We start from the raw sequence: 20,585 nt of genomic DNA, 5'->3' as shown, positions 1-20,585 counted from the left end.
GACATCCATTAATAATAATTTAACAATGTAAGTAAGGCAAGAGAAATCCGCTGAAAAAGTTAAGTAAATCAAGAACATATAATATTAATAAATTAACTAAGTGTGATAAATTACAACTCATTACAAACATATTTAATTAGCAATTAAATGAAAAGCAATTCAATTTCAGAAGAAAGCTTGGTCAAGAAATATCGATTAGTTGGAAGATGTATAGCAGTAATAAATAATTATGCTTGGCTAGTTTGTTGTTTATAACGCTTAATGGTGATGTCGTGCGATTTTATGTTAGTAGTATACCATATGACAATCAGCATTAAGTTTAAAATAAATAAGGCCAAGCTTTACTTAATATTTGAAAATATCCTGGCGGGACGACATTTTTCATGAGCGAACGATGCATGGTATCTCAGCGAGACAATATATCAAATGTAAATTTGGTTCGAATAATGACAGCATCCGGAACGGGCACTTTGCCAGTTTTTCTCTAGCCTCTCGAACTATGATCTCCATGGGAGTTGAGGCTCTTGGGCATGCGTTAGTGCTGACTTGTGCACGTGGATACGTGGTATGTGATGGGTGGGACGTGATTTTATACGTGATTCGTGATGCGTAAAACGTGAATGTATATATGGGTGCGTGATGCATGAAACGTGATTGTATACGTTGATGCATGGAACATGACTGTATACGTGGATGCATGGAACATGACTGTATTTGTAGATGCATGGACGTGACTTTATACGTGATACGTGATGCGTAGAATATGAATGTATGTGTGGAACGCGGTTATGCTATGAACCACTAGCACAGCCACAATTCCACGCATCACACATCCAAGATTATGTTGGTAGTGAGATGTATGTTAATAATGATAAGTATGCGGATGATATGTTGAGCAAAATAGAAATACAATTAGTTGATAGTAAGAGATTTTTGCTTCACTAGTTGATCTATTTTGTTAACAAGGTATGCACAAGGTATGCATCACTTATTTATCTATTTGTTTAATGCATTCTGAATAGCTGGTTTCCAATCAGTTTGATTACAGTTGATAAAATTGCATAATCAGACGTAGCTGTATCATTAGTTTTAGGAAGTAACGGCTAATCGTATCCATTGTCATATTCAATCCTATGATTGAATGATTATAAGTTAAACAACTTCTTAGTATATTTCTGTCCACTTTCTCTCATCTTTATAATGCCACACATTTATTCACTGCAATTTGTTGACCAAACAACATTCAATAATCTAAAACCTACCGTTTAATCCTTGTGCTCATGCATAATATGATATGTAGAGGTGTTAGGATGCTGCAAGAAATAGCAAATATTTGGGAGCGATTGTCGCCGTTAGTCCTAAAAAGAAAGGAGTAAGTACCACGAGGCTTTCGCAACTATGAAGTTTGATGTCATGCTACGTTATACCTTCTGCGGTGATCAGAAATGCAGAGGACAGAGTGCTGCCTTGCTGACTCGCTGTTTGACCTCTTATTTCACTCACTCTTTTATCTATCGATTCTGTTACGAGGCTTGGCTAGATGGGCGGTCTTGTCAGTTGGCGCGCGAGAAGAGAGGGAAGATATTGTAGTGGAAATGGGAGTATTATATGGAATAGTAGTTTCCATTATTATTGTTGCCAAGAATTTCTACAGCTCTTTCACATTTTCCTTTTTTTTTTTACTTGGGCATTTGCCATTCCCATTCTCGAGACTTACCCTGACCATGCTTGCCATTCCCATTCTCGAGACTTATCCTGACCATGCTTAAGACTTATTCCATTCTAATTCTCTTCATTCTTCTAATCTTCTTTATAGTAGTAGTATTTGTATGAATTATGGTTACTAATACTAGTACTAGTAATAAGTAGTAGTAAGTTGGTAGCAGCTGTTATTGATAGGATGGGATGGTTGACAATCGAATCCCTCCTTTCTCATTCCACTTCTTTTTTTTTCTTTTTTTTTACCTCCCTGTTCGAGAAGCGTTTTTTTAAATCATTTGCAGCAAGTTTATGTAATATTGCAAATCATTCCATCCGGCAGATGTCGAGATGATTAATTGTATCTCGATTAATGTTATCTAGTTAATAGATTTACTAGTTAGAAAACTTGATTTCACTTGTTTTCTGATAGTTATTGACCCGGAATATATCGGTCATATCTTTTCCATATGCTAGGAATATGCGATTAATCTGGATGATTAACAGGGAATAGATTGCAGTACGTTAGAATCTTATATCCCGCCTTGATAGTTTACCCCGAGTAATGTGCATTCCTACATTCTTCCGCGTATCTAATAGTAGCCTGCAAATCTATATATTTGCCTGTCTTTTTGTGTGTGTGTGCGCATGTCTATCTATCTCTCTATCTGTCTGTCTGTCTGTCTGCTCGTTTGTACTGAATTGGCTAGTTGGATCGAGATCGATTGAAATTCGTCTGGGTTTCTTCTTGATGCTGAAATATTGTTGTAAGAGTATCATTTATTTATCGAGAAATGTGCTTTCCGTTATGTCTGAAATGTTTTGATCGATCGATCTACCTGTCTACTATTGCTACTCTCGCCGTTATCCGCATTTGTTGTTTTATTGCTTCAGCAAAAGGTAGGGTTGATGGAAGGTTGGAACAATTTTGTTCACTTAAATGATGTAATCCTGGTCGGGATTTTTGTCTTCTTTTTTTTTCTACTTTTTCTTTGCTTCATAATGGTAGAGCTGTATAAAATGAGAAATCGTTCATTCTATACGATTTCAGCAAAACTTTCATCTCAAACTTTATAGTTTTAATTTATTGGATATAACAGCAAAATTCTCATTTTAATGACTGGAAGGGAAAATGTACGTAAGTTTAACTTTAATAGTTTTTGGCAAAGATAGGGTAAAAATTGTTACTGTTATTCTTGCATCTTCTCAAATTTAACTGTTGATGCATATCTTACTTTTCTCTTAGTTGTTTAGCCATTACTTTTTCCTTAAATAGATGTACTCTGATAGGTGAAATATTCGGGATATTTGATGCTAGTGGAGAATATCTGGAAGATAATGATAGTTATTTCGGATCATATAATTGTTGAAGTATTAGGACATTAATGTGTGAATACACGGTGCAACTCATACCATGTAAATATTGTTTTTTAGCTAAAGTTTCGTTGAGGAGAGTTGTTTTAAAGAAAATGATTATATGGTAAATGTATCCAGTTTGATTTACACCGACTAAAATGAGGGAAATCATTTATATATGTATTAATTTCCGGCCTCTTAACTTGTTTTTTCTAAATTCTTAATGGATGATTTTTTAGTCGATAAGAGTTCTTTTCTTTTTTTTTGATACTATACGAAGTCGGTTCTGTAGAGACCAATGAAGAGCAGCTTTAAACGTTAGTGTAATTATCGAAAAGACAAGATTGTCAAGTGTCACAACTCATTTTACCCAAGTAATTTCTTATTGCTTCGTTTTTAAGACTAAATAAATTCACAACGTCTGGGAAGAGTCTTAGCTTATCCAGCTTTCATCAGATATTGAAATGTAGATGTTTGATTAGTTATAAAATTAGTCCAGCATATTTTTTGGTTTTTATTGATACTCTGCAATTTGGGTCTTTTTGACGACAATATGATTTTGTCTCGCGCTATCCCCCTCCTCCCTATTTCTATTTTTTATTCTTTGCTCTTTTCTGGTGAAGCGTATTGTACTCGAATCTTCATGCTATAAGTGTTGCTTTTAGCTTGACTGCTTTGATTTGGTTTTTGGTCTATATCCGGTTTTTTGGCGCGTATCCAATTGCAACAGATTGTACAACCTTCTTATTCTCTCATATGATGATTTAGTCTGTATGTATGCATGGGTTATATATGTATATATATATATGTATGTGTGTGTGCATGTATATATGTGTTCTCTTTTTTCGATTATTTAGGTCTTTTTGACGACAATATAATTTTGTCTCGCTCTGTCTCCCTCCTCCCCATCTCTCTTTTAATTTATCTCACGTTCTATTCGTCTGTTGGGAACACTACATGTTGATAATCGATAATTAATCGGCATGATGAGAGATGAAAGATATCCGTAGCGAAGGTTATTGAATTTATAATAAATATTAAGCTGTTGATTTCCAATATTTGTTTTTAATATTTTCCCAACATTCTGATTGTTCCTGATTAAGATGAGTTTTTCCAGAGTAATGGTTCTCAGCGGGTGGTCTGGACCGCTAAGATTATTATGTCCCTTCCTTTAGATATTATAATGTCACTCCAAGTTCAGCAGTTAAAAGTTTTGGTCAGAGCATATTTTCAAATGTGCACATTATTTTTACTAAAAGTTACAATTTTTTAAAATCACGGGATGGTACCATATCATGTGGATATATATGTATTGTATACATATAAACAATGAATTGATGCCATTTCATTATTAGTGACAATTTGTCAAATTGAATGCACTATCTACACAAAAGGTTATAAACATCCCTGTAATTTATAACCTTTTGTGTAGATAGTGCATTTTCGGAAATTTTTCATTGGAAGTTTAAATGTTAAAAGATCACTAAAAAAGTGGTAGCTCATAATCTACCATGTTATATATGTCAAGCGGCAAGTAATTATTGGACGATGGCTTAACCAGCCATTTCATTATGATACATTTGCGCTCTACTTAATTCATTGTTTTTGATTGTTTTTCCCAATTAGCACAGGTTAGTTGTTTGATTGCAGGTCTTGTACAAAACTGTATTATATCTGCGTTGCGCGTTGTATTTCTACTATTTTCAATTGTCTACTTTCCATACCGTACGATATCCAAAATAAGATAGCATTATGGCAATGGCTGAACAACAATGGTCAAATCACTACCCGAGTTCGTGGAGTAGCATGCGATCAGGTCAGTTTTTTTGTCAAATTTCACTGCTAATATACTTCCGTATTTGGTGGGTTTTTTGTTTCATAACTGTTGTTTCTCCTTTCTTAATTATAAGTGGCATTCCATATGTCCATATGCTGGAGGGGATTATGTGATTTACACGACAGTAATGTTTTATCGCTTTCAACCTAAACTATCTTTAAGCCAGGTTTGTAATAGATGAATTTTTTTCGGCGAGTTTTTTTTTTCCCCTCCCCTTCCCTTGAAATGTGTTCATATTCAGAGTGTAATTGCAGGCTTACATAGTTTAACTTCGATATGACGGTTTTGATGCTGTGATTGATAGCGAAGGCTTAGCGACATATTTTTGTGTTTTTTTTCTAGAGCATGCTGTTAGCAATCCGATTATGGTGCAAAATAATACTGGTGTTGGTATTGCGGGGTCTATAAGATCTCGAGAAAATTCGCTTTGCACCCAGATGATCGCTAACGTTTTGGGCTCATCTACCGGAAGTTTGAATGCAGCTGATACAAAATACGTTAGTTATCCAAGTGTTATTTTTGTTTGAAGTGCTATTTTGTTAACTCTTTGTTTTATGAACAATGTTTTTACTGATGATAGTATCGGAATTGCTCGTTTTCTTCCACGAAGTTACATAATGTTTTTGTTAATGTATACATTTTTTCCCCTTTCATTATAAATCATCTTTATCTTGAGAAATCGTTAGGAATGATCAATCGATTGTTCAGTATACCTTGTTTTCCGTTGCATCGTGATCATATGTGTAGGTCCTAGAAAAATTTTTTCTTACAGACTGTTTTCGTACCAACGATCAGATTAATTAATCTAGTTCTTTCGGGGTTAACTATCTATATACTGTGGAAAAATGTTCCACACTTTCCGTATCTCCCCAAACTTTCAAAATACTCTGGATTGCCTTTTTCTCATAGAATACCTCACCTCTTCTATCTTCGGTGATGTAAGGAACTGTTAAAAATCGTTTCCTCTCAGAAAACAATAGATTTTTCAATATTTTTGATCCTTGAGAAAAAAACACTTCGTATGAAAGGACGTCACACTACTTTAGAAAGAACTTGGTTTGAAATGACTTCAATAGACGCATGTCATAAATCCTTGTCCCGTCTGTAACAGTGATGCCCTTAACAAAGAATATTTACAAACAAAAACTGAACATAATTTTGGTGGATAGAAAATATTCGAAATGCTTTGAAATGATTATGCACGATGAGTTTTTCTCTTATGCAGGAAAACTGAAGAGGTATTTACTGCATTGAAATACTTGCTCATATATTTGTAGATAAATGCTGTGAAACTAGAAGATGGAAGAACAATTGATAGAAATGACGATAAACCAGTTAAGTCGACCAGCGATACTTTGGGATCGAATACGTCGACACCATTTGTGCAGATACCCTATCAACTGCAAGCAGATTCTCTTACTTTGGGTTCCACACCGGAAGTTCAGGTTAGCGTTTGGATTTCCTAAGCATATTACCCACAAGTATATTACTCAAACTTTGCAATAAAAATAGGTCATTATGATTATTCTCTTAGTTCTTTTTCTCACTAAAATTATGGAAATAATGGAAGAAATTTCAAGTTCTTGAATCCATTGTCTATTTCCATCTGAACTCTTGCTTGCAGAACATTTTTCATTCACATGGTTCCAGTTTACTGTGTACAATTTTGGCACCGCGATAGTATAACTGCTTTAAGTACTTTAGAACTGAATTCTTGTACAATCAAGTTTATCTTGTTATATTGTAAACTTTGAGATACTGAATGGTATGTTACATTCTTTGGTTTGCATTCCACTGCATTTCTTGCTTCATATTTACAAATTGTTTAACTAATCCGTAATTCAGTAGAGCAATGAAGCTTTGATAAGAAAGGTATTGATTTGAAGGTTTAGTACGATTAGTGTCTGACTACATAGTTCTTTTTTATTTGACATGGATTGTTGGAAATGAGAGGATCTGACAACATTTTTTAATCTCTCTTTAATTAGTATGCTTTCAAAAAATTTTGCTTGCAATTTTGAACTTGCATCAACAAATTCTGTAGTTATGAGGTTGTAATTGATAGCAGTTTTATCCGCTCGTAATTGTTTTCGAACTGATGGTAAGGGAGAAGTAGTCAACTATCCATTTGTAGCGACCGAAGTTTGAGTTGATTTTTGGCTACAAGTTATCACCAGACGCTGCATCTCATCAATGTTTTCCACACCGGGGGTCTAATGATGGTACTGAAGTGATAAAAACCGAAGCTTGCATGAAAAGAATCATGCATGCAGCAAAGCACCTGAAAGTATCGGGGATTATGTGATTTGCGATGAAAGCTTTTTCGTGTCAAAGCACTCGCTTTTGGCTTAGTAAAATTGATGTCAATTAGGACACGATAACAGCAAATAGGCTGACAAAAAAGTACAAGTTTGAAATAAGACGGAGAGATTTGGTACCCTGTAGACTCAGCACCGCTGATATGAAAGTGGGATATGTTTGTTACAAGCTGCTTGTTTCGTAAGTTAGGGAATTCGAGAAATCCGGGATATTCCTTCACTACATCGTTTTCGGGTGGCTTTAAAAAATGTTGAGGACTACCTCTAGGAGCTCTTATAATGAATATCCATATTCGCTGAATTTTTGTGCACACTTGTCAGAGTGACCAATCTAATATTTCCTACGGAGAAAATCCTACCATTTTAAGCCGTTAGCTATGTGATAATGTGGTGTGACAAGGCGGTTGTCTGTCGATGGGTTATTAGCACAGTGGGATAAAATTCGGAAATTAAAGCTCTGAACAGCAGTTCGGAGGATCAAGTGACAGAGAAATCAGTGAAAACATAGTGCTTTGGCTAGTATGCAAGAGTGACACGAAGATGCACTTCGGAGAGCAGGGATTAATAAATTTGGGCAGTAATCAGTGATAGACTAGACGATGAATTGTTTGCTGAAATAGGTGGCCGATTCTTCCTCGATCGATAGTTTGCACCTCGAAATATGCAGCACTGTTTTTTGCATATCTGTTGTAAAGAATAATTTAAGAGATGAGAATTTGCGTAGAAAGAAGTGGGAGAGGGAAGGAGGCACCGTTTTCACCTGTTTTAGGATGTTATGTTGTGATGTTGCTGCTGTTCTTATAACACTACCGTATACGTGACAGTTCTACAATAATCAGCATCAGAACAAGAAAAGCTTTCATTTTTCCTTTTCTTTCTTCCCATCAACGTTTTTCTCCGTTCTCCGTCATCGTTGTCTGCTGCAGTAGCATGTAAGCGTTGATGATACTGATCGTAGTAGTCTGCTATATACCAACACATAATCGCTGAGTATCACTGGCTGTTTTAGGAAATGCTCCTTTCGTGGTTTCTAGCGGTTAGCAACGTTCTTTCATTTGATTTTTTTTTTCTGTCCATTTTTAATATTGGTTTTGGCTGTTTGCCATTGAACGGTTTGCTCTTCTGCTTTCAAATTTTCATTGCACTTCGAAGCATCTGCAAAGTGCTTCGTGGATATCTCTGCACTCTTATGCCTTTTAAAAGATGATGGAATGACGGGTTACTCTTCCTATCTGATTGAATGATCATGTTTAATCTCTACGTATTACGGATGTATTGCATTCGTATTATGATACTTATTTCGTTTGATCAGTAGTTGCCAACCTTGATGAGGACCACTTTGGCTTTTTTATTTGTAGCAGGAACCCCAAGATTCAAAAGTAGCAAATTTTGTTAATTTGAAAATAAACTTTGACCGGAATTAACACCGCGTCGTTGTTTTCGCGGACCACCGGTTGGGAATTCCTAGAGATATGTGGTCTTCACATTGTATCATTTCATTTCATAGGCTTTCTTTGTGTAATCAATTTCACTCTTCAACTTAATACTTTGTAGCACAGAAAACAAGTTTATGTAACTTCAGTGTTATCTACTATTAGCTTCAAATAACCCCCAGAAATTCTGTTTTAAAGTAGTCATGAATGTTCCAATTTCAGTATCCCTATATGCTACAAGGACAACAAAACTCGATCATTTATCCAGGAAACGTACAGTCAGCAGCACCCTTTGGAACAACTCCAACTGGATATGGTTATGGCTCGTTCACTGCCGTGTATAACAGTGGTGCGGCGCCAAGTTTACCACCCGCATCGGAACCAGCACTTACAATAAATGGAAATATTGGAGGTTAGGCCCTCTTTTGTACGTTATTTTTGAAATATGGTACTGGGCTATCTTCTTGATACGTTGTATCATAATGGGGAGCTTAAAAATGGCACTGTAGTATGCATTGCATCCTATTCTTAAGAGTTTTATTTGGTTGGAATCTAAAAATTTCATAGATCCATTAGTGCTGTATTTTTAGGAGCTCGCGGTACACCACCTACCTCAGCTCTTTTTTCTTCTTCACCACCTGGCGCTTTTCACTTCCCGTTAGGTTATACAACGCAGCCAGCAATCAGTCATTTGACCACCAGTCTATCAAATCTATCGATTGGTCCATCTCAACCAACTCCAACAACTCGAAATGAAACATTCACTTCAAATGGACAAGTTGGTGCACCATCCTACGGGGTACAACCGCAGCAACAATATCTTTTCATGAATTTTCCCCAAACACCTTCAGCTGGTTCACTGGGTTCAAGTCCCAATTTCTTCGGTTTGTTCTTTTTGCATCTTTTCATATTTTTGTTTTTTATTAGGAAATGAAGCATCTGTTCACTGGACTCAAGTAAAGCTTTCTCGTTTTTATGCCAAGAGTTATGAGTGTCATAGTGGTTAAATTATCTGCCTCATTCACCTGCTTCTGAATTAATGAAATCCTAAAAATAAAATTCTTACGTGTTAGCAGCTAGAAGGATTTAAATGACGAGAGGTTTTTTTCTATATGTAATTGAAGACTTCATAATCTCTGGATTTTCTAACGTGAAATTCTCGATTGTTCGAATGGTGTGGGTGGGTAGTCTTTCTTGGCATAACGGTTGAGTCGGTTTTAAAAACGTCTGAGCAGCTGGGCGTTTTTTAAGATGCTTAAAAATCTTTTAAAAAGGGTCATATTCTGATGTAGCTTCTCTATTAACGGAGGTCTACTGAATTGCATCTATAGCAAGAGGAAGTGAGGGTAATGGGTTTAGCGGTTCGTCTATTACATTTCCAAGTATATGTATATATATACATATATATATATGTATATATATATATGCATATAGGAATGGTATACTACTTACAGGTAATGCATTTTCGACGACGTATAATCCTTCATCGATGTTCCCAGGTTCGTCGTCTGGTGCTCATATTCAGGCACCTCCTGCACCTCGTTCTACTTATGCGCCTCAACAAAATACCATTGCGCAAATGCCCTACAACGTTGCCGTTCATAATAATCGACGAAACATTTCAACTGTTTCGGGTCGAGGTCGGGATCGTCATTCATTATCCATGGAACTTATACTTTTTTCTTTTTTTTTTTTGTAGATCTAATTTAGAATACTTTTTCTTTTTAATACTTTGAGAAGGAATTGGAATAAGTTGTGCAATGTAATGATATATGATAGATTAAGGGAAAAGTTATAGCGGATTTGGTTGGCACTCATCTAGGAAGGTTTTGATTAGTATGCACACTCTTATGTGTTATAGTAATCTTTATGAAAAATGCGAAGAATTCATCTATATTTATGATTCAGTGCATAAAGAGTAAGTGGGTAGAGTAAGTGTAGAAAATGATTTCTTGCGATATCTTAATAATTACTTTTAATAAATTTTCGTACTGTGGCCCTCTGGTCATTGGTGCTATGAACCTTAGTCTTCAAGTGGAATGACATTCAATGTATGTTCAATTTATATAAAAAGATTATTGGACATGACCGAATATAATGACGATTCAGTGAAGTTTTTCGCTACAGGATATGTTTCGACTGATGGCGAGAGACAAACCAGGTCACATCTGTTAGATGATTTTCGGAACAATCGCAATCCTCATTTGCAACTAACCGATCTTGGCAAACATGTTGTGGAATTTGCGCAAGATCAACATGGTTCAAGGTAGGAATATTATTTAGTAGTTCTGGTAGCAGTGATTTGTTTGCAATTATAAATGCATCTTAAGATGCTGATGTTCTCAATACTAACTTGTTTTCTTCAGATTCATACAACAAAAGCTGGAACGTGCTTCATTAAAGGAAAAGCAAGCAGTATTTGATGAAGTAGCATTACACGCGCAGTCTTTGATGACTGATGTTTTTGGAAATTATGTAATACAAAAATTCTTTGAATATGGGACTACCGAGCAGAAAAATATTCTCACAAATGCCGTGAAGGTATTTGTTAGATGCATACTAATTGATCACTCGACTGGATATACAAGATATATAGTTTTGCTCTACAGAGAGCGATTATTGGTGGTGTAATGAAGGTTTTTTTATATATTGCTTGCAAAAATGCCGAGGTACTGTTGGTTAATCGTTCTTATCACATATTTTCCGATAGCTGTTTTCAGGGCAATGTTATGTCACTGGCACTGCAAATGTATGGATGCCGTGTCATTCAGAAAGCTTTGGAAAGTATTGAACCAAAACAACAAATGGAAATTTTAAAGGAAATGGAAGGGCAGGTGATTTGTGTTGACTTTTATACTTTCGAATTGTATTTTTTAACAGTGTGATCCTGCTTTCAGAGAGCAGAATCCCAACACTATACTCGAGATAGTACAGTTCAGCAGGGTAGCAACAATTTTCTCCGGGGTTGGTAGTTCATGAAAGTAGTGTAAATTTCAGGTGCTGAAATGTGTCAAGGATCAAAATGGAAATCACGTAGTGCAAAAAGTTATTGAACGCGTTGACGCTTCGCGATTACAGTTTATTATTGATGCTTTGGTTCCTGCGGGAGACAACATGACGGTGGGTGCATTTGAGAGCTCGCCTCGGTTTTTGAGTTTCGTCTTCCATGCTTTTATAGATTTATTGTTCGTAATCAGCATTTTCTTCTTTAAAATTGAAATTCCGTCAAGAAATTACAATCACTTCCGGGATTAGCAATGGCCCAAGTTTCTGCTGTTATAGGTATGCAATTTATCAACTCACCCATATGGCTGCAGAGTGATTCAGCGCGTACTGGAGCATTGCACAGACGAGCAAAAACGGCCTGTGCTAGACCAGCTTCATAAGCACGTCAAAAGTTTGATCGTAGATCAGTATGGCAACTATGTCATCCAACATGTTATTGAGCATGGCTCTTTGGAAGATCGCGATCGTATCGTCAACCAGGTTAAGGTTGGTGATTTCACTTATCGCGGGTTTGGGTAGCATTACTTGGACCGAATCGTGTTCGTTATTCAGTCATTCTAGTAATATAAAAGTTGTACACTTCGACTTTAGTGAGACTGGATATGTACTCATCGTTTTATTGATAGCTTATATTGTAGCAGATGGTCTTGATTGAAAAACACTTTTTGCATATGACAGAGTTGATGAGAATACACGATAGAGTGGTTGTTGGAAATGCTTCTTTGACTATGAAAAGTGTTGAAATATTGTTTTCTTGATGAAATGAAGACTCTATGCTAACATCTGAGTTTTAGGGTGATGTCCTGCACTTCGCACAACACAAGTTTGCATCAAATGTAATCGAGAAATGTTTGACATGTGGTGAACCACATCATAAGAATGCTTTGATTACGGAAGTTTGTGGCAACCCGAATGAGTCAGTTTTTTTTTTTTCACCCACATTTTCATACTGACTAGAATTTTGCTGTCATAATTGGATTAACGTTTTACGACAAGTTTCCGTTTAGAAAGGCTATTGGAGTGACTTATACCTTTACTTTGTGTTACGTGTGTTCGCTCAATTTATATTCTGATCGAATTGTTTCCTACCAAACGTTAATTGGTATCAGTGTTAGACTCGAATATCTCGTTACATATTTTTTGTTTCTCTCATTTGATGAGGGCGATAAGTACACATTCTGTGGGGCTCTCTCCAATTCATCAATAAATATTGCTTGCTTCATAGGTTCCTCCATGTTCTATAGTTAGTTCACTCCATAAATTATGGAATGAACTACAGAACCTCTATTCTTGTTCAGAATCTCCATTTGCTTTCCATTGGCTGCTCACAATTCGAGATCTGTTAGATAGCTGTTATGACTATTATAACTGTTATATTGGCAATGCTTAGTGATGTATGTTGTATAGCAAATTATCTGTATACTGATCAGTACCAAGATTCCAATTCGGATTCGGTGGATAAGGCGAAGTAGAGGATTTTGTTCGTGGAGTGGAAATGTGAAGTTGTTGTTATCAAATATTTTGGTTGCTTAGCTGTTTTTATTACTTAGTGCTTTTAAGAACGTTTGAGTATGGTTTTTTTTTTTTTTGCAGTATCGCCACACCTCTTTTGATGATGATGAAAGATCAGTTTGCTAACTATGTCGTGCAAAAGATGTTGGATGTAGCTGATAGCGCTCTCCGGAAGAAGATGATGCTAGCTATTAAACCACATATACCTGCACTGCGAAAGTACAATTATGGAAAGCATATCATTAGTGAGTTATTTTTCGACATATATATTTCTTCTCATTGTTAAGAAGTTTGAAGTTTGCATTTATAAGCATTATTTAATTAATTATTCACTACAGCCAAACTGGAAAAGTATTTTCAAAAACAAAATAGTGGATTGCCGATAATGCAACCGGATTATTCATCAATGAATTCGATACCAATAATTTAACTGATAACAAACGATGATTACTGCACAACTATGGTCTAGCGCGACTGGAATAGAAGAAATGGGAAATTTAGGATAGAACTGATTGTGTCATTCTCTTGTTCTTGGAGTCATTATACGAAAATGCCTCGACGCATGATGTGTTATGTCGTTGGTCTTATTTTGTTTGTAATCCATTTAAAGTGATGGGTTACTGTATATTTTGTTAAACCTTGAAGTTAATTTGCTTCTTTTTTATTTTTGTTACCGAAATCATTGTTGGCTTGTAAATCAGTCGTTTTTTGCTCTATAATCATTAATTGTCAGAATAAAAAACTAACATTTTTAGTCATTTGTAGTGGTACCTGTTGGTGGATAAAATGAAACAGTTTTAATAGTTGGTATATTCTTTTCTATGAAAACTCGGTTGCAATCACCACTGGGAAAGGGGTTAACCATATAAGGTTAGGGTTTTCCTTTTCATGAAATTCTGATCTGTTTGAAATGTAGCAATTTTTGTTCCTGTTGATTTTTCAATTATTTTCAGTACTTATGATTATTATTATTATAATAATATTATTGGACAGCTCTGCTGGTTTAACGATATTAACGGAGAGGGATGAAATTGTGTAATCAATGTTTATTTTTTTTTTTATTTTTTTCTCTAAGGATTTATACCATACTGTTAATCTGACTGCTGAGATTTCGTCTGTTTTAGTCCTCTCAAAAAAAAAGTCTTTTTTTCCATGGTGTGAAGACGTTTTATTAAAAAATCTCTTTAACTTGTTCTTGTTTCTTTTTATTGTCAGTATAATATATCGCACAAGTGATACCGGTTTCGTTATTGTTATCATTATTATCATCTTTATATTATTATTATTATTATTATTGCTATTATTTATTATTTTTATTACTATCATTATTATTATCATTACTATTATTACTGCTTTTGTTATCATTGTCATTTATTACTATTATTATTTTTTATTGTGGACGTAGGTTTTTGTATTTGAATTTGTAAATTTTTTTATTTTTTGGTTGACAATAATTTCTTGCATGTAATTTTTCTTTTTGTACCTCGTTTAAACTCCTTTATATTATTTCATGTTTTTTTCCCAATAGTTATGTTACTTTCATCATCCTCTCCCTCTATCTCGTTTCTTCCGTTAAGTTGTGCATTCTGTATTTTTCAGTTAATGATTGAATGAAAATGGAATTTTTTTTAATGGTTGCTTATAACGATGTCAGATGTCAAATTTTTCCCCTACAATCTGAGCAAATTTTATGAAAGAAAATCAGATTTTTCTTTGATCAGTTAGCACTGTTACTTTGAACAGAGCAGATACTAGCTATGACAAAAAGTATTGATGATTTAACTTCCCAATTGTTTCAATGTTTTTCCAACGATAATCATTTTTGTTTCTCACCAGCGTTTTCTGAAATTGTTTCAAATGGCTCTATATGTTGTAGCTTGTATACAAGGTTTATGTTTGCAATTTTTTTTGTATATTGTTGAACACATTATTGTCCTTTATAGATTTTTTTTTTTGTTGTAAAACATTGGAAATTGTAACTTACTCCATGATGATTTTTTCTTATATAACGTATGGGCATGAAATTTATCTGCTTTGTTAAGAAATATAACGTAATCATAGCTAGACAGACGAATGATCACAGAATTAAATTGGATTAAACATATATATATATATATATATATATTGTTTGATTTTTAAAGGGGTGGAAGATGAATGACTTTGTATGGTTCATTGATTGTTGAATTAACTGAAGTAAAACATAGAATTGCTAATTAGAGAAGTCTTCTCAATGTTTCCTTAGTTTACGTTTTCAATTATGTATCTTTTTCGTATATGTATGCATATAACGTTGAGAGTTGTTGATAAATGCATCAGGAATGATTGTGGATGTAACAGTGCATTATGCAGCATGCAAAGCATTCAGGAAATGCTATACTAGTATTATTTTCGTGTATGTATATATATATATATATAGTTATACACAATGTCATAGTTGTGACATTCATCCGATTCATTGTCTTTAATGTTGGTTCTAAGATTTAGTCTTGTTGTATGTTGTGATGCAGACCATTATAAGAATCATTCTGCAGGTTAAGAGATTCGGACATAGTTTTTTAATAACGAAGGGTTGAGTCATAACCATAAGTCTTGAAGGATTTTATGGCATTGAAGTTGTGATTTGTTGGGGATTTATTAGTTAGCAGTGTAGAATGTTTGATATTATTTATCGTCAGTCTAAACTCGCGTGTAGCTTTTTGGTGAGACAGGAATTAAAAATGATTTAGCTGGCTGGATGAAATGAGTAAGTCGAACAACTGCTAACATGAGGGGTGTTCAGTACTTGCAGTGCTGAAATGAATGTTGAAAAAGCTGCAACATATGTTCGGTAAGGGAGATTAATATAATCTTAGGGAAGTGATGATAATTTGAGAATTTAATCCGAAACGCGATAGTAATATTGGAAGTGTGAGATTATTTTTAATGTGAGTTGCAGTTTGATGGTCGCAGTGCTGTAAGGTTGTTGTTTATTATAGTTGTGGTCATGTGGAATCGATATGTGATCAGAAAATTAATGCGATATGGTAGTAGTGGTGGAGTATTAACAGCTGCTGCATTAGCAGGATTTGCCAACTATGATGGGAATCCCGATATGTTGGAGTCATTGAAACATCCAAATATAGGAAAGTGGCGTATCGAAGGACCTTTTAAAGATCCTACCGATGGAGTATTAATTGCTAAACGGGTTAGAAGACAATAGCAATTTTAATGAAGAGACGTAGACATATGAAATAATGTGGGATTATTAATTGCATAAAAAATTTTTCATTCTAATCAGAGATGGAAATATTGAAAAAATGTAGAATGAACGAGTATCATTGCTTGAATGTTTTATTGCAGATAGTGAGTGATTATGATCATACTGATTTAAAGTTAAGGCTTTATCAGTACGAAGCCTGTCCATTTTGTTGCAAAGTTCGTGCCTTCTTGAATTATTACGGTTTTTCCTACGATATAGTTGAAGTAAGTCCTCTGACTCGAAAGGAAATCAAGAAATTGGATGGTGTTAGCAAGGTTTGTACTTTTTCATAATATGTTGCTGGTCGTGTTTGTTTCTTGTACTAATGAATAATGAAACAATTAATAATGACTATGAGATTTTTTCTTTAGCTACCAACTGTAATTGCACAAATGGATCGGAAATTAAGTGATTCTTCGTTGATAATATCAATTTTAACAAGTTATTTGACTCGGAATGATAGAAGTTTGGATGATGTGATTGAATTTTATCCAGAGCAAACGAATGTTATAAAAGAAACGGGAAAGCAAATAGTTACACGTCCCAATATGTACAAAATTATGGCATCCTTGAATAGCACATCGAAAATGGACGAGGAATATGCAAGGTTATTAATACATTTCTGAACATTTTATGTTATACTACTTTTATAGATTAGTTGAGCAATATCAACGGTAAAAAGCTCTTGAAGCATTACTTTTTCTGCTGCTTCTCGATTATATACAAATTGAGATATTCTGTGCAGAAAACTGTTTTTCTTCCGTTGTTTAATTTAAACTTTTATGAAGAAAGGAAGAGGAATGGCGTAAATGGGTTGATGAACATTTCATTCCTCTGATAGTACCAAATGTGTATCGTTCATGGAATGAATGCATTGAAACATTCCGTTGGTTTGGTGAAGCAGGCCAGTGGGATAAAGTAGTACCTGCATGGGAACGATATGCCACTATTTATCTTGGTTCAGTTGCCATGTACTTTTTGTCGAAAAAACTTCAAAAGAAGTGAGTTGGATTATTTTTTTAAAAAGTTTTTCTTCAAAAAAAAATATTATGAAAGTATTACTGTTTAACATGAAAAAGAAATAAAGTAATTCACGAAAAATCCTCTGCGAAACTAAGCAAACATTGGATTAGTAGTTCCTAAGTTTTTCTTGACCAGGGACCATTTTGGCTTTTTATTTGTAACAGGGATCACAGGTTCAAAACAATAAATCCCGCCAATTTGAAAATATACTTTAATTAAAACTTTTAATCCGTTAGTTTGTCAAACATTGATAAGAACAACCTCTACTTGATTTTTTCTCACCGCTTCACCGCACCGCCGCTCTCGCGGAGCGTACTGTAGTTCTTACGGATTACCGGTTCCGGACCACTGATTTAGATTCTGTGACTATGCAGCGGAAGTAAAGCATATCTCATTTAAAAAAATCGTGATTTTCCCGATATTCGGACCACTGATTTAGATTCTCTGTGACTATGCAGCGGAAGTAAAGCATATCTCATTTAAAAAAATCGTAATTTTCCCGATATTCTAACAAAATTTCCGGCCTTCTCTGTTTTGGATTGTCAAAGCTTTCCTGTATTTGTGATTCTATCAGTATAATATTTGTGATTTACTTTAAATCACACTGTGTATCATAATCACTAAAAAAAAGTATTTTAAGGTATGATGGTGCTGATGTTCGCCAGCTTCTAATAGATGCTTGCAATCAGTGGATGAATGCCGTTGGAAGTTCGTCGTTTCTCGGTGGTCAACAACCTACCTTGGCTGATTTGGTTCATCTTGCTTAATATTCTCCTTGCATCCATTTTTAAAGTTCCCTAGAACTCATCTTATTGTTTAAATAAGAGTCCTCTTTACTTCAAATTTTAATTACTTAGTTGCTTGGTGCCAATGTTTTACATAACTTTATGATAGCGAGAAAATATTATCTGACTTTGAAGTGGAAAATGAAAAGAAACAATAGCCACTCATATAAATTTTCTACTAGTTTCTTCTCGTTTTTCGGCTCTGAAAAAGAAAGTCATGCTGGAATTATCGTAAGGCCACTTTGAATCCTTCATTCTTTTCATTTTTGGTGTTTCACGATACGATGCCGATCTGTCAAAAAATAAATAAAAAGAAGCTGATCTGTTCTCACATAATTTCCTGATTGCAGGCACTTTATGGAGCAATGAATTCGTTTCTGGGTAGTGCAACGTTTAACGAACTTTGTGATAAAACTCAAATTAAAGCATGGTTTGAACGAATGCGTGAAGCAGTTGATTCAAGGGCTGGAGCAGCTTTACTTCAGAAAAGTTGTTGCAAGAGAATGCAGTCATAAAATGTATTTTTGTTAGTTAATACCTTGTTTTGTTTATATAATGGCATGCTGCTTTCCAAAAAAATGCTGTTATCATCAAGTAGTACTTCTCCAGTAAAAAATTAGATTGGAAATTAACGCTAGCTTTCTTCTTACGCTATGTTTTTTTTCGTGATAGTTATTGTATTTCATACGCGTACATCCTTTCCATAACCTACAGTATTATTATGAATGATGTTGTTCATGAAACTTTTCCACATAAAATGTCATAGTTTACCTCTGTTCTGGAATTTGGTTTGTAGGATTGCTACTGAAAATTGAATCCCTCATCTGAGTGATGCAAGTCATCTGACTAGTGTTTAATGTCTTGTAATGTGTTTTACAGTTAATTTGCTGGGATGCTTATATAGGAATGGTTGTATGAAAATATTAGAGTATGTGGATTGATCTTATTGATACTATTAGGGAATAGAACTTCGCCAAGGGTATAATATTAAATGAATGTGTTGTTTTTTTCGTACATAGATGTTGCGATGAATCTCGGCTTTGTCGATAGATTTAAACCATTTCCATTTTTTAATCATTGAACAGCTTCACATTGCTGCGTTGATTTATATTTATATAGATTTATATCAATATTTACGCTTTTTTAGAAATTTATCACTTTTTCAAAAAGTGTCATTACACTTTTCGTTTTGGCAGGAATTATAATAGCTTCTTCCTTCTTGCTGGATGATATAACCACTTTTCAGTGCTAAGATCTTAGATCGATTTGTGGATGGATGTGTTGCCTTGTCAAAGGGACTTTTATATGACTCGACATATGCCACCCTATTTCGAAAACTTGACTTTGCTAGTTATATCGACAAAATTATTTATTAATTCTTTGATGTGCGGCTTTTTGGTAAAGTTGCTGAAGAAAATCATACAGGAAATGTAATTGGGACTTGCCAGTGTGGTATGATATTAGCATTTCCTGATACGGATGAAGATAGGGTGTCAAGATTTATGCTTGAAAGCTTCGGTCTCAGTCATAAGTGCTGTCATGTGTCAGTTTTTTTAATCAAATTCTTCAAATCAATGGTTTAATGCAACGGAATATCTTGTATGCTGAATGATAAGACAGAATTGATAATCCTTATAAGCTAGTGTTTAAATTCTGCTTATACATGCTTGAAAGGAATTGCTCATTCTCCTTCCATAAGAATAGATATAAGACGGAAGTTTGGAAATTATAGTTCGAAATTATAAGCAGAATCCAAAGAAGAAATATGCTTTTCCTTTTTCTTTTTTTTTTTTTTTTTTTAAACCACGAGAGTATCATACTATTATTTATTGACCATCTAGTTGGAAGAGTAATGAAATGATGGTAGATATACGCATTTCTCATAATTTTCGATGTTTTTTCCAGGAAGTGAAGTTTTTGATTGTTTTTACTTCATTATGCCATACTGTCCCATTGCTTCCTTCAGCATATCCATTCACCAAAAAGAAATGAAATACTACTGATTGGATATATCGGTTTATTATATCGTTTCAGTGAAAATTTAATCATTTTTATTATCATGCTATTCCTATCACAGCTAACTTTGTTTACTTTTTGCATTACTTGCTTACAATAATTTATGAAATTTAAAAATTTCAATTCTATCAAAGTATCAGTTCGATCACTTAAATAAGTTTGAAAATGATTTTGTTTACCAGTTATCCTTATCTACTTTTTTTTACTTCTTTTTTGGTTACAAAAGCTTTTGTTATAATCTTCAAAAAATTCAGAATTTTCATAAGCATGATTGAGGCATTTTTTGCTACCATTTGTAACTTTATGATTAAATTTTAGGATTATTTGATAATGTAATAGTCTGGAACATTTAGTGTGCATTTT

The 20,585-nt window shown here is 34.4% G+C and overlaps 3 protein-coding genes across 3 annotated transcripts; 2 read left to right on the top strand and 1 right to left on the bottom strand.

Moving 5' to 3' along the window:
- Positions 1–381: 381 nt before the first annotated feature.
- LOAG_05035 (hypothetical protein) lies at positions 382–740 on the bottom strand (the record flags this gene model as incomplete). The annotated part of the gene is made up of 1 exon (XM_003140572.2): positions 382–740. Exon 1 carries the CDS (start codon positions 724–726, stop codon positions 382–384), a length of 345 nt encoding a protein of 114 aa, XP_003140620.2. The 5' UTR covers positions 727–740.
- A 3,958-nt stretch (positions 741–4,698) lies between these two features.
- LOAG_18192 (puf domain-containing protein 9) lies at positions 4,699–13,871 on the top strand. The gene is made up of 14 exons (XM_020450858.1): positions 4,699–4,870; positions 5,234–5,388; positions 6,169–6,336; positions 8,865–9,054; positions 9,233–9,526; positions 10,097–10,282; positions 10,770–10,908; positions 11,009–11,183; positions 11,363–11,476; positions 11,640–11,762; positions 11,925–12,134; positions 12,443–12,564; positions 13,242–13,405; positions 13,499–13,871. The coding sequence occupies exons 1-14, from the start codon at positions 4,807–4,809 to the stop codon at positions 13,588–13,590; spliced, it is 2,196 nt and encodes a 731-aa protein (XP_020305420.1). The 5' UTR covers positions 4,699–4,806; the 3' UTR covers positions 13,591–13,871.
- Positions 13,872–16,129: 2,258 nt separating this feature from the next.
- LOAG_05032 (hypothetical protein) lies at positions 16,130–19,245 on the top strand. The gene is made up of 6 exons (XM_003140569.2): positions 16,130–16,344; positions 16,500–16,673; positions 16,770–17,005; positions 17,187–17,399; positions 18,062–18,173; positions 18,557–19,245. Exons 1-6 carry the CDS (start codon positions 16,144–16,146, stop codon positions 18,719–18,721), a joined length of 1,101 nt encoding a protein of 366 aa, XP_003140617.1. The 5' UTR covers positions 16,130–16,143; the 3' UTR covers positions 18,722–19,245.
- Positions 19,246–20,585: the final 1,340 nt, after the last annotated feature.

This window comes from Loa loa (assembly GCF_000183805.2).
Source record: "Loa loa unplaced genomic scaffold supercont3.221, whole genome shotgun sequence".
In the NCBI taxonomy this organism is placed as follows: domain Eukaryota; kingdom Metazoa; phylum Nematoda; class Chromadorea; order Rhabditida; family Onchocercidae; genus Loa; species Loa loa.
Note: the sequence above shows the minus strand (reverse complement) of the source record. Positions and strands in the feature narration are given on the sequence as shown.

What these genes read in the sequence shown, in the direction of transcription:
- LOAG_05032 (XM_003140569.2), top strand. Translation starts at nt 16,144, where the DNA reads ATGTGGAATCGATATGTGATCAGAAAATTAATGCGATATGGTAGTAGT. An exon ending in AATTGGATGGTGTTAGCAAG is followed by an intron (nt 16,674 to 16,769) that starts GTTTGTACTTTT and finishes TTTTTTCTTTAG; the next exon opens with CTACCAACTGTAATTGCACA. An exon ending in TCGAAAAAACTTCAAAAGAA is followed by an intron (nt 17,400 to 18,061) that starts GTGAGTTGGATT and finishes AAGTATTTTAAG; the next exon opens with GTATGATGGTGCTGATGTTC.
- LOAG_18192 (XM_020450858.1), top strand. Translation starts at nt 4,807, where the DNA reads ATGGCAATGGCTGAACAACAATGGTCAAATCACTACCCGAGTTCGTGG. An exon ending in CTGCGGGAGACAACATGACG is followed by an intron (nt 11,763 to 11,924) that starts GTGGGTGCATTT and finishes CTGCTGTTATAG; the next exon opens with GTATGCAATTTATCAACTCA. An exon ending in GTATCGTCAACCAGGTTAAG is followed by an intron (nt 12,135 to 12,442) that starts GTTGGTGATTTC and finishes TCTGAGTTTTAG; the next exon opens with GGTGATGTCCTGCACTTCGC.